Source organism: Amphiura filiformis, chromosome 13, assembly GCF_039555335.1.
Source record: "Amphiura filiformis chromosome 13, Afil_fr2py, whole genome shotgun sequence".
Taxonomy (NCBI): Eukaryota; Metazoa; Echinodermata; class Ophiuroidea; order Amphilepidida; family Amphiuridae; genus Amphiura; species Amphiura filiformis.
The window spans coordinates 56648238-56661107 of NC_092640.1; the positions used below are offsets into that span (position 1 = coordinate 56648238).

Consider the following 12870-nt stretch of genomic DNA (forward strand, 5'->3'; position numbering starts at 1 on the left):
TGCATGCTCAGCGGTCTTGCAGGTCTGCAAGGATACTACGATCTGTGATACTACTGACAACTAAAGTATTGTTGATAGGAGGAAAAGATGCCAAACATTACTTCAGAAAATATCATATTTTCATCAAAATGTTAACAATTTGAACATGTTTGGTGTCAATCTGAACTGAAATTGAGAAATGCACCTGATTTTGTTGATTATAGCCAAATTTATCCACAAACAAAACACATATCCAGCCTAAATTATTCTAGTTAAACAAAGTTATCGCTACTACTCCTAATCTTCTATATATGTATACAAAACTGCTGGCGAAAATTGTTTATCTGGATCTCATGGACGGCCAAGGTCATCATGCATTAGATAAGATTTAACCCAATAGTCAGTGAATCCCATGGAGTGCATGCATGTGGTTGAATAGAACTCAGGACGAAGCATATAGGTACAAACATAGGAGCCAAGCTTTGTCAACTAACATGAATTCAATTTCATGCATAAGCAAATTAAGCAAATTCCCATGCTAATCTGGCAACAATAGCAGTATGATGGAGTATGAGCCCAAATTAATGACATAAATTCCACCAACATTGGGTGTAATAAATAAAGTAATTAAAAGATAAGAGACCCACATAGCACCCAATTGGGCTATTTTTTAGGTGGAAATTCCGTATTATAGCCACTGCCGTGGCAAAAATGGTAACACTAACATGGCCTATGCTGCATGTCTGTTATATAAAGGAGCCAGGCAGGTACTAGTATATATTTGTGAACGCTTGATACGAGGGAATTCGATGCGAGCCCGGATGCGAGTTTCTGCAAACCAGAGTTGGGTTACAATGTTTACCTCATAGTAGTTTAAAGTCCGCAACATTCAACAATATGCATTGGCTTAGAAAGATTTTCAACAGGGGGGGGGGGGGGGCTGACGAAACCAACATTTTGGGGACCCATCCCGGGGGTGGCCGAGGGGGTCAGGAAAGTTTGCAAAAAATACGTAAAAAACCCATTTTTGGGCATTTTTGTTACTTCATCTGGAATTATTGGAGGGGGCGGGGCTGAACCTACGCACCAAAGTTATTGAGGGGTGACCCCTGCAAGCCCCCCGGTTCCTTATCCTATGACATGATAATGATCCTGACCTGATACATGTCACACCTGGCATGCAAGGTAACACTCACACTCATCAAACGCTGGTATTGATCCTGTTTCAGTACTCTGTTGGCTTGTTTATAAAATTCCTACAGAAAACATTAATTTTGACCAGTTATTTCTCTCTGGAACGAGGATGAAAAGTTCTTGGTCAATTTAGCTCGGAATTTAGCTCCGCGAAGCGAAAAGTAAGCTACGCTTAGCAGCTCCACGTTATGGCGGTTGCGGCAGGCCATACATGGACGGGTGCGCGGAGTTAAAATGGTTGAGGGAGTTTTAATTTAGGAACGGCGTGCGGTATTATTAATCGCCATAGTCTCTATAGACGAATCCAAGGAGCCAAGTCATGGTCAGGATTTGGTCGGACATCTTTGGGTAGCCGCTAGCACCAAACTGGTGTTTTGAGCGTCCAATTGTGCAAATAAAAGCCGCCTAACACCTAGAGAAGATGCAAGGACGAGGAGGATTAATAGAATAATAGCTAATAATATATATAATGGAGATAATTCCGCAGGTAATCCCGTCGCATCTATTCACACATAGTCCTTTTGTTCGCAAGTACATCAATGCATAGATACCGCGTGTAGTTAATCCGATTATTATGTCACTTCAACAGCGAATCGAAGGGAACTGTATTGTGATATTCTTTTGTCTACCTGTGTTTTCGCGGAAGATGTAAAACAGGTGATGGAATGCAGTTTAAAATTTCCGCCAAGGCCGAATCATTTCACATTTAGAGTGCATTGTAGCCGACGGCTACCCAACTAAAGGCTGCCAGACAGGTGTAGGAATGCGTGAATTTGGATTCCTCTATAGACGAATCCAAGTAGCCAAGTCATGGTCAGGATTTGGTCGGACATCTTTGGGTAGCCGCTAGCACCAACCTGGTGTTTTGAGTGCCCAATTGTGCAAATAAAAGCCGCCTAACACCTAGAGAAGATGCAAGGACGATGCGGGTTAATAGAATAATATATACAATAGAGATAATTCCGCAGGTAATCCCGTCGCATCTATTCATAATTTACATAGTCCTTTTGTAAGCAAGTACATCCATTTGTAGCGTTTGATATGGTGTATGCAAATACTTTGGTGTATGCATAGATACCGCGTGTAGTTAATCCGATTATTATATGGCACTTCAACAGCGAATAGACCATGTAGAAGCTGTGCGTTTTGTGTTTTGCCGAAGGGAATTGTAGTGTGTTGTATAATCATGCTTTTGTCTACCTGTGTTTTCGCGGAAGGTGTAACACGGGTGATGGAATGTAGTTTAAATTTTCCGCCAAGGCCGAATCATTTCACATTTTGGGTGTATTGTAGCCGACGGCTACCCAACTAAAGGCCGCTAGTCAGGTGTAGGAATGCGTGGATTTGGATTCGTCTATAGACGAATCCAACGAGCCAAGTCATGGTCAGGATTTGGTCGGCCATGACGGGTCCCCGCATGCACCACACTGGTGTAGTGACTGCCCAATTGGGTGGATTAAAGCCGCTTAAAATTCGATGTTAGATTCTTTTGTGTTGTATTCTGTCATTATTCTTTTGTCTACGTGTAACACAGGTGATAGAATGCAGTTTAAAATACCCTCCAAGGCCGCATTATTTCACATTTTATGTGAGATTGAGCCGCCGGGGACCCAACTTTGGCAGCCATTAAGGTATAGGAATGCGTGAATTTGGATTCGTCTATAAACGAATCCAAATACACGCATTCCTACACCTGACTAGCAGCCTTTAGTTGGGTAGCCGTCAGCTACAATGCAAAATGTGAAATGATTCGGCCTTGGCGGAAATTTTAAACTGCATTCCATCACCCGTTTTACACCTTCCGCGAAAACACAGGCAGACAAAAGAATAACACAATACAGTTCCTTTCGACAAAACACACAGCATGGTCTATTCGCTGATGAAGTGACATAATAATCGTATTAACTACACGCGGTATCTATGCATTGATGTACTTGTGAACAAAAGGACTAAGTATGAATATGCGACGGGATTACCTGCGGAATTATCTCCATTATATATCATTAGCTATTATTCTATTAACCCTCCTCGTCCTTGCATCTTCTCTAGGTGTTAGGCGGCTTTTATTTGCACAATTGGACGCTCAAAACACCAGGTTGGTGCTAGCGGCTACCCAAAGATGTCCGACCAAATCCTGACCATGACTTGGTGATTGCTGTTTACTCAGCTAGCGAGGGTCCTAGCGGAGCGCGGGAATCACGATCACGCTAGTGAATAGACATAATTGACCAATCAAACCCGGGAATCAAACGACAACAATTGAATGAGTAATATATAAAAGTTAATGTCACCCCCGAAATAAGACCATTTTGAAGCATTGTGTTATCATGATACGCATTATTAATAGAATACTTAAAGATAGGTGTATACATTTGAAAACTTACTGATTCCAATAAGAAGTGCTAGTACAACAAGCAGAAGTAAACAACACAATGCCACCCATAGACGTGGATGTTTAGGTACTGCAGTGGTATTCTCAGCCATGTCAAGTTGTAGTTTCTTCTCGTCACTCGCCATGTTATTTATGCTTCTATTATGATTAATACGAGAGATTGACAATCACAGCACCAGCTATCAATATCAGCTAACTCAGTTGTGAACCGGCAAAACTTATGTAAGGATGAAAGGCAATCATATCATTTGCGCGGTCACTATTAAGTTTGATCCCAACCCGCGTGTGTCACTTCCGAAAAAAGTTCGTGCTAAGGTGACACATCGCCGGGGACCTCAGCACTATATCAGGTTTAAGGTAACGCTGATCATGCTGATAGGGAACTATTAATGTTGAAGAGGTTTTGCGAATTTCTCCTTCCAAATAAGGCCTAAAGGGTTGTTTGTCCTTTCAAGACTTTTAAGTAAAAAGGAGGGTCGATTGACTATTAATTACCTATTATTATTCATGATTATTTTTTATTATTATTTATACCTGTTCATCCAATATGGAAGATACATCAAGATTAAAATGAAGGTCTGAGTGAAGGCGCAGCGTAGTTTTGTCACGTATTTGGTTAAGTTTTGGCCTTAATCTCAGTTTTAATCTAGCAGTCAGAGAAAATTAAATTATATTCCTTGGCTCAACAGGTACGACGTGGTCATCATTGCAAAATGTGAAAAACAAGGAAAGTTGGTTCCGGGAGGCATGGGAGGCGGGCACCAAGCTGTACAGGATAGGGGAAAACGAGTGAAGGCGGGTGTTTTTTATGTAAAACAACGCAGCAGAACGCGTGTTCCGCGTTGAGGGTGTGGCACCACGTGTGTAATAGTTACTATTGCAACATTTATCAATTTATTTTTTAAGTGAAAAAAGTATAGGTCCCTATATGACAGATTTGTTTCCACAGCTAAAATCACTTAACATGCTGAATCTTGTTGACTCAACTGACTATCCTAGATTCTTAAAGAAATATACTAGTACAGTATAGGGCATTTACCTAGCTCCCGGGGGTTGGCCTGTATTGTTGCAAGCTCAAAACAGTGTTTTCCCGTAGTCCCATAAGACCTCCATCATCTGATGCAATTGAATTGCAGGATTTAATTCAAGAAAAGAACAATTCATGTGAACGCCCTTGCTTCATATAGCCACGGGGTGTAAGGAAGGTAAAATGCTTCCAAAATATATACAAAGAATATATTTGTTACTTTGTTACTTTCCTCGAACACCATTGATCCATAGGTATTGGAGCAATAAAATAATTAAAACACCGGCGGCGTGGCACGAAAGGGGGTGGGGGTGGGGGGGGGGGTATTCACATGCACGATAAAATTTTTTATCAATAAGCACATGCACCCCCATCATGCCCATATCCGGTCCTGACTCTTTGCTACTGCATGGTTACAAAATAGTGTACTCTAATGATATGCCTACATACAGGGTGAAAGAACACTGTATCATTGGAAACGTAATTGTGTGGGTATTTTAACGCCATTTTAACGCCACAACTAAAAATAACTAAATTGAGGAGTAAATCAGCTATCACATACTTTTTTAATTTTGACAATTGACCATACCGTTCTTGAAATATAAGAATTTTACGAAGTCCTTCATTTTCAAGCCTTTTCACGGATTCAAATATCAATCAATGATCTTATAGTATAGTCAAAGTGCAAAGGCCATCTTGATTTAATAGAGAGATTGCGATGTTCCAAACGCAGCACGTAGAACGTACGTTTTCACGTATGTTTTTACGTACGTTAATACGGTGTTACTAGAGAGATTGCGAAGAGGCGTTCACTGCAAACGCCATACGGGATACGGATTACGGCATTATGCGGTAGAACGTGATAATGCCGTTCACATCAAAACTAGCCTCCTACACAGCCAGTTTGTGTCGGTCCTAACGCTCGTCGTTCGTAGTATGTTTGTGATAGCCGCATAGAGTCTGAACCAAGACTACATGTAAAAGCTCATGGTGGCACTATGCTGAGACAAATATATCTAAAGATATAGGGAGCACACATTGATTCACCTTGAGTGCATCGAACCAGAGAAGATTATCTTCTCTCACTCATCAAACCCACTTTCCTCAGTAGGCCCTATTGATATGCAAATACGACTGGCCGTATCTATAGACGAATCCAAGTAGCCAAGTCATGGTCAGGATTTGGTCGGACATCTTTGGGTAGCCGCTAGCACCAACCTGGTGCTTTGAGCGTCAATTGTGCAAATAAAAGCCGCCTAACACCTAGAGAAGATGCAAGGACGAAGAGGGTTAATAGAATAATAACTAATAATATAATTTATATAGGCCTAATGGAGATAATTCCGCAGGTAATCCCTTCGGATCTATTCATACATATAGCCCTTTTGTTCGCAAGTACATCAATGCATAGATACCGCGTGTATTAATCCGATTATTATGTCACTTCAACAGCGAATAGACCATGCTGTGTGTTTTGTCGAAGGGAACTGTATTGTGTTATTCTTTTGTCTGCCTGTGTTTTCGCGGAAGGTGTAAAACGGGTGATGAAATGCAGTTTAAAATTTCCGCCAAGGCCGAATCATTTCACATTTTGAGTGCATTGTAGCCGACGGCTACCCAACTAAAGGCTGCTAGTCAGGTGTAGGCGTCTATAGACGAATCCAAATACACGCATTCCTACACCTGACCAGCAGCCTTTAGTTGGGTCCCCGTCGGCTACCACACCACTCCACGCCATACATAAATTCTCCCAGTCACATTTCCCCAATATGAAATTTAAAAAAAGATTTTATTTTAGTTTTACTTCTTTTAAAGTTTGGCAGAGGCGGGGTTCGAACTCACGGCGCACCACGCCGCTTTGGATATGCTCTATGAGCCTAGCGCCTTAGACCACTCGGCCACTTGTCTTGATGGAATCCATTTGAAACTTATTTGAAGATATAATCGCAACTTCAATATAGGCCTACCACGTGACAAGCAAAAGCAGAAAACGTACCATATTTTGGAATTTTATTTGCCTAAAAACATTAATGTGTATTAATAGCGCTCAATTGTTGTTAATCCGACAATAAACATGATAAATGCGCGTCTATATGGACAATACATTATATCGATTTTGACATGTGCTCGCACGGTGTCAGTACATTTCCATGGTCAGTAAAATACTATAGAGGAACCTACCATTTTTCTTGTATACACGTTCGATGTTTTTATCAATTACAAAAAAAATCCATTATAGACCCCAAATGTTTCTTCAGGAAATAAAAGATTAGATTACCATAAAAACGAAACAGTAATCTTTTGCCGGGTCTAATGTTATTTATACATAGAATTTTCAACGTTTTTCTATCCTTATTCTTGCTCAATTAAAAAATATTTTGGCGTATATAAAATTGAAATAAAATTCTCTGCCTCATAAACGACCTCAAATGTGCCACAATTGGGTATCACGAATCGTTATATATGATGTGCAGTTAATATTCATATCTTCTTTTATACAGAGGATGCTTCAGTTTTGACAGGAAAAATATTTTCTTGAAAACCCTCTCACTCGGTTATTTCAAAATGGTAACCACGCTTCCCTAGAATGTGCAATAATTTAGCATTAAAATTTTTCTTATTCTAACAGCAAGCGTTTCTAGAATGCAGTATGGCGAAATGTGGTGTAGTCGGCTACAATGCATCCAAAATGTGAAATGATTCGGCCTGTATTCCATCACCCATTTTACACCTTCCGCGAAAACACAGGTAGACAAAAGAATGATGAATTAAAGTTTACAACACAATACAGTTCCAACAGTTGTGCAAATAAAAGCCGCCTTACACATAGAGAAGGTCGAGGAGGGTTAATAGAATAATACAATAGAGATAATTCCGCAGGTAATCCCGTCGCATCTATTCATAGATGTACAAATGGATGAACAAAGGACTATGTATGAATAGATTCGACAGGATTACATCTATTGTATATATTATTCTATTAACCCTCCTCGTCTTTGCATCTTCTCTAGGTGTTAGGCGGCTTTATTTGCAGAATCAACGCTCAAAACACCAGGTTGGTGCTAGCAGGGAAACCAAAGATGGCCGACCAAATCCTGACCATGACTTGGCTCGTTGGATTCGTCTATAATTGCTCTGAGCATTCAGTCCAGATTAGCGATATTTGAGTTTTGAGAGCTATTGGAAAATAAGTATAGGCCTATGTTTACACGTGTATGATATTTGTCTAAATAACCTAAACAGAGTTTGGTGTTGGATGCCTAGGAAATCGTTATGGTGTATATATTCGAATAAAAAGAAACAAACTCAATTATCATATAAATAGTACCCTGTTTACTTTTTAAAGCAAAATGAAAATAGATGATCTAATGTGCCTATTTCGATTACTACCCAGCAAACACAAATATATTACAGAACAGTTAAATGTCGGGTTAAAGGGTATGTGGGGGTCAAGGGTATAAAAGGTTTTAACATTCAAAAACATTTTGTTCAAAACTTGTTGGAAAACATTCTAACACAACAGACTTAAGTACACAAAATGTTTGCCGAACGATATTTTACTATTTTGAATTTTTGTTTAAAATGTCGTTGTATTATTTTTTCAGTATAACACGTTTTAAAAAAGAGTTTTTATGATTTTTATATAAACCGATATTGATATGTTATCAAACTGTTTAAACTAAAACCAAAAACATAATGCATTATCATGTTTTAAAAACATTTTGGTGTTTGCTGAATAGTATCCATAAGCAAAACACTTTGACAGTTGTTTAATGAAACGAAATAGCAATGGCGAAAAATGACGTTGCACGAACTGCTGTCACCCGTCCCAAACAGACAATTCTGCCGCATTATGTCGTAAGACATCACGATCTTGCCTAAAGCGCCTCTTCGCAAGCTGATTTTTGGACGGCATTTTCCACACACAAATGAATAGGCAAACTTCCCGTTCGAATTCGCGCCAAAAACAAATCTAAATTTAGTCACGTCTTCTTGTCTATACTAGGTCAAATTGTAACCCCAAAAATGGATTATATTGCATGTCGGACTGTACTTGTTCTATTTGGATACTTTGATTTGCTTCATAACACGACAAACATAACAATTTTCTGCATTTTATAATGCGTTTTTTGTCATTTTGGAACGTCATTTTTTGCTACCAACCGCAACGTAATTGCCTTACGGTAATTCCACGATTGACCAATTTACAATAGATTTCACCCTCTAGACATGCTAGAGCGCATACTAACCGATTTTCGACTAATGTAGCTTGCCGTTGGCGTTCCCATATCACGTAAATTTCGCAATCTCTCTACTATTGCTAGTCTCGGTTCAAAACTGGATTGTGCTCATTCGTCACGAAGGAGAACGAGTCAGCTGGAATAAAGACTATAATATTTGATCTAATCTAATCTAGGTCGATAGAGGGCATAGTGATTGAAAAAATAACAGTAACTTGAGTCTCTGCCTAATTCAAACAGGCCGCTTTTGATTTTGACTAAAATTTTGACCTACATGCTGATTAAACTTAATTGTTTTTTTGTGCTCCCCAAATATTATAGTTGCCCAAAAACATATATTTTGGTAGATTAAAGATCACTACGTCCATACATCATGACTTTACTTTCAAAATGAGACCTTTTCGTCCTGAAAATTGGGCGCGTTGCATGGACTTAGACATGAGGTAAAATCAGCATATTTCAACGTAGCATATGCGTTTTATTCTACGTTGGAATCCAAAATGGGAAATCGCAATGTCATTTTTGTACGCAAAGTATCACACACATTTCAATGGGCAATCTCTGCGTATGAATATTGCGTTTAAATTGAGTCCATTTTAAACACATCGCTGTACCTTTATTATAATGATTTGTTACCAACAAAAAGGATCATAATAATAATTAGACTTTCCTTCGTATGTTCATTATCTTTGACTGTCTTTAACATATTGTGAAATGGACAAATTTTGTGCATTTTCAACGATGTATCTACGTCGATTTCGCACGTGGAATATCTTCAAAAATAGCTACATACGTGACCTCGCTTCGATACAGGAGAGTGGTTTTCAATAAATCAACGTACGTCCGATATCTACGTTTGGAAATCGCAATGTCTCTATTAATTCGTTTCAAAGCCCCCGCGCGCATTAGTAAAGTCGCCCGTTTTTTCGCGTTATTCCCGCTGGATTGAGTAAATTTCAGGGGTTTTTTCCGCTGTTTTATTATTATTGTTGGCCTGATCCACCACACAAAAATACGTCAGACGTCAACATAGCACAAAGCGTAAATTGCTGTATCTTAATCATAGTGCAACCTCCCTGAGAGACGAAAAGGTGGTCTATTCTTGCCATGCGCCACAGATAAACAAAATTAAAGTAACAAAATAATAATAAAAATAAATTAAAACCACACTTTTTAACTTGGGAAGGGCTTTGAGACGAACTATTAAGATTGAAAATTAAGATGGCCTAATCACTGCGCATCATCAGCGCATGCTGCGTCTGTTGTTATTGATAGATATTGACTCCGAAAGTATGTGATAGCTGATATGTTCCTCAACATCACCACTTATTTAGTTACGTTTGGTTTATGCGTTAAAGTACTTTAAAACATCAGTTCCCGGCGATACAGTTCTTTCAGGGACACCCTGTAAGCCCCATATAGCCAGAAAATTAATGTAGCCCTACAAAACAACTTTCTAAGGGGAAGTAAGTGTTCTGATGCCTTGCTCTCAAAATGAGGTTTTTTCAACAAAGCAGGGGCGTAGATCATGTAGATGGGTTATATGGCGCCCAGGGCAAGGATATTGAAAGGCAAGCGGCCCTCCCAAACCTTGTCCTTCAAGCCGTTCGTTACATTTGCTGTCATGCGACTTGTCGCTGCGCGGCGTGACGCATGCGCATTACATACTAACGGATACAATTGACTGGTACGCCATGCTGCAGCGGCAAACGATAAGATTCTGAAATACCAAACGTTAAAACATTGCGTGTGTTCTTCGCGTACTCTTATGGAAGCGTAAGTGTATCATTTTGAGCAAAACCAAAGAGTCGATCGCTATAATAATAATAATAATAATAATATGGACATTTATAATGCGCAAGTATCCGTCAGAGCCGCTCACTGCGCAACAACAGGAAAATGACCACAAACATGACAAAGGGGAACATGATGACCAGAGATAATACAGATAATATACAACATACCATAATAAGAAAAACATTCTACACTACAAGTCATCAGCAAAAGCAATATTAAACAGATGTGTTTTTAACAAAGATTTAAAAGAGTCCAAAGTATTACAGTTTTTAATGTGAGTTGGTAGATTGTTCCAAAGTTTAGGAGCACAAATGACAAAAGAACGGTCGCCAAAAGAGTTGCTAGATCGTGGTTCCTGAAGAAGATGAAGATTGGCTGAACGAAGTCCAGTGCGCCCAGGTATATAAATGTGCAGAAGATCGGCGATATATGACGGTGCAAGTCCGTTTTGTGATTTGAAAACAAAAGTGAGGATCTTAAATTCAATGCGTTGTTCAACAGGCAGCCAGTGCAAGTCAATTAGCATGATTAGAATTGGAGTGATGTGCGAACGTTTCTTTGTGAGAGTGATGAGGCGAGCGGCAGTATTTTGAACCAATTGCAGACGACGAAGTTGTGATTGTGGAAGACCGTACAAAGAAATTACATGTGTCCAAGCGAGATATTGCAAGAGAATGAATAATGAGTTGAGTTGCTTCTGTTGTGAGATATTTGCGTATCTTGCCGATGTTACGGATCTGATGATAGGCGGCTTTGAGAGTGGACGCAACTTGCAGTTTATGAGACATGTCAGAGTCAAAGATGACACCCAGATTTCGTGCATCACAAGATGGTGTAATTTGTGATTCTCCGATGACAATGTTACTAATGATGGATTTAGATTTCTTATGTTTTGAGCCGATGATGAGAAATTCGGTTTTGGTATCATTGAGTTTAAGAAAGTTTACACGCATCCACATTCTTATTTCCTCGATGCAAACTTCAATGCGAGCAATACTTTGAGAAGATTCAGATGGTTTAAAAGCAAAATAAATATGGGTGTCATCTGCGTAAAGATGGAATTGCAGATTGTGCCTTCTGACTATGTCACCAATTGGATGAGTGTAAATTGTAAACCACTGCGGCCCCAACACCGATCCCTGCGGTAAGCCAAATTCAAGTGTGCATGGCTCCGACATGGAGTTGCCGATGACAACACGCTGAGAACGATCGCTTAGGTATGATTTAGCCCAGGATAACGCAGTGCCACTCAAGCCAATATAATCGTGCAGCCTTTTCAAAAGAATTTCTGAGTCAACAGTGTCAAATGCTGCAGATAAGTCTAACAAAATAAGAGCACAGATATCCCCACTGTTCAATGCACTCAAAATATCACTCTGGACGCGTAACAAAGCAGTCTCAACACTATGACGTTTCTTGTAAGCAGATTGATAGCATTCTTGAAGCTGGTTTCTTTCCTGAAAATCGGATATTCTTGCTGAGACAACTCTTTCAATGAGTTTGGAAATCCAAGGCAAGTTCGACACGGGCCGATAATTTTTCAGATCATCTTGATCGAGACCCGACTTCTTAAGGAGAGGTCTAACATGCGCCTCCTTCAAAACAGCAGGGACAGAACCAGACTGCAGGGAAGTGTTAATCAAGTGGGTGAGAGCTGGAAGGAAGATGTCAATACCTTCTTTAACAATCCATGTCGGGACAGGGTCCAATGAACAAGACTTGCTTGGAGAGTTCATAATTATTTTCCTTACTTCGTCCTCTGTTGTCAAGGTAAAATGATCCAAACAGATATTCGTTGATACATCTATAACAGTAACAGTTGGAGGAAACAAATCGCGAATAATTTTGATTTGCTTTATAAAATAGTCCGAGAACCTGTTTGCAAGAGCTTCATCAGAAGACGATTTTGGAAGAGGTGAGTCTTTGCTTCGATGAAGAAGTTTATCAAATGTCTTGAACATCTGCTTTTGATCGTTGGCAGATTCATTTATCAGCGCGGAGTAAAAGTTGATCTTGGCATTGCACATGAGACCGATGACAAACTGCCGTTGTTCAGAATACAGTTGCCTATCAATCTCCAGCTTCGAGCGACGCCATTTCTTCTCCAGCTATACCCTGGGTTTGCCAGCCCATTCTTGGGTTTTGCTCCCCAAGCATGCCAAGCTAAGGAATAGTTGCTCAGCAAAATCGGGTAGCGTTTCCAGGGTTTTGTAGTCCAAAGAATGGTTGCAGTTACAAGG

The 12870-nt window shown here is 39.7% G+C and overlaps 1 protein-coding gene across 1 annotated transcript in view; it reads right to left on the bottom strand.

Moving 5' to 3' along the window:
• Positions 1-3857, bottom strand: part of LOC140167775 (membrane metallo-endopeptidase-like 1) — a 75994-nt gene extending 72137 nt beyond the window's left edge. The window contains exon 1 of the mRNA XM_072191067.1: positions 3558-3857. Within this exon, the coding sequence (XP_072047168.1) occupies positions 3558-3690 (133 nt within the window). The 5' untranslated portion in view covers positions 3691-3857. The remainder of the gene's footprint in view (positions 1-3557) is intronic.
• Positions 3858-12870: the final 9013 nt, after the last annotated feature.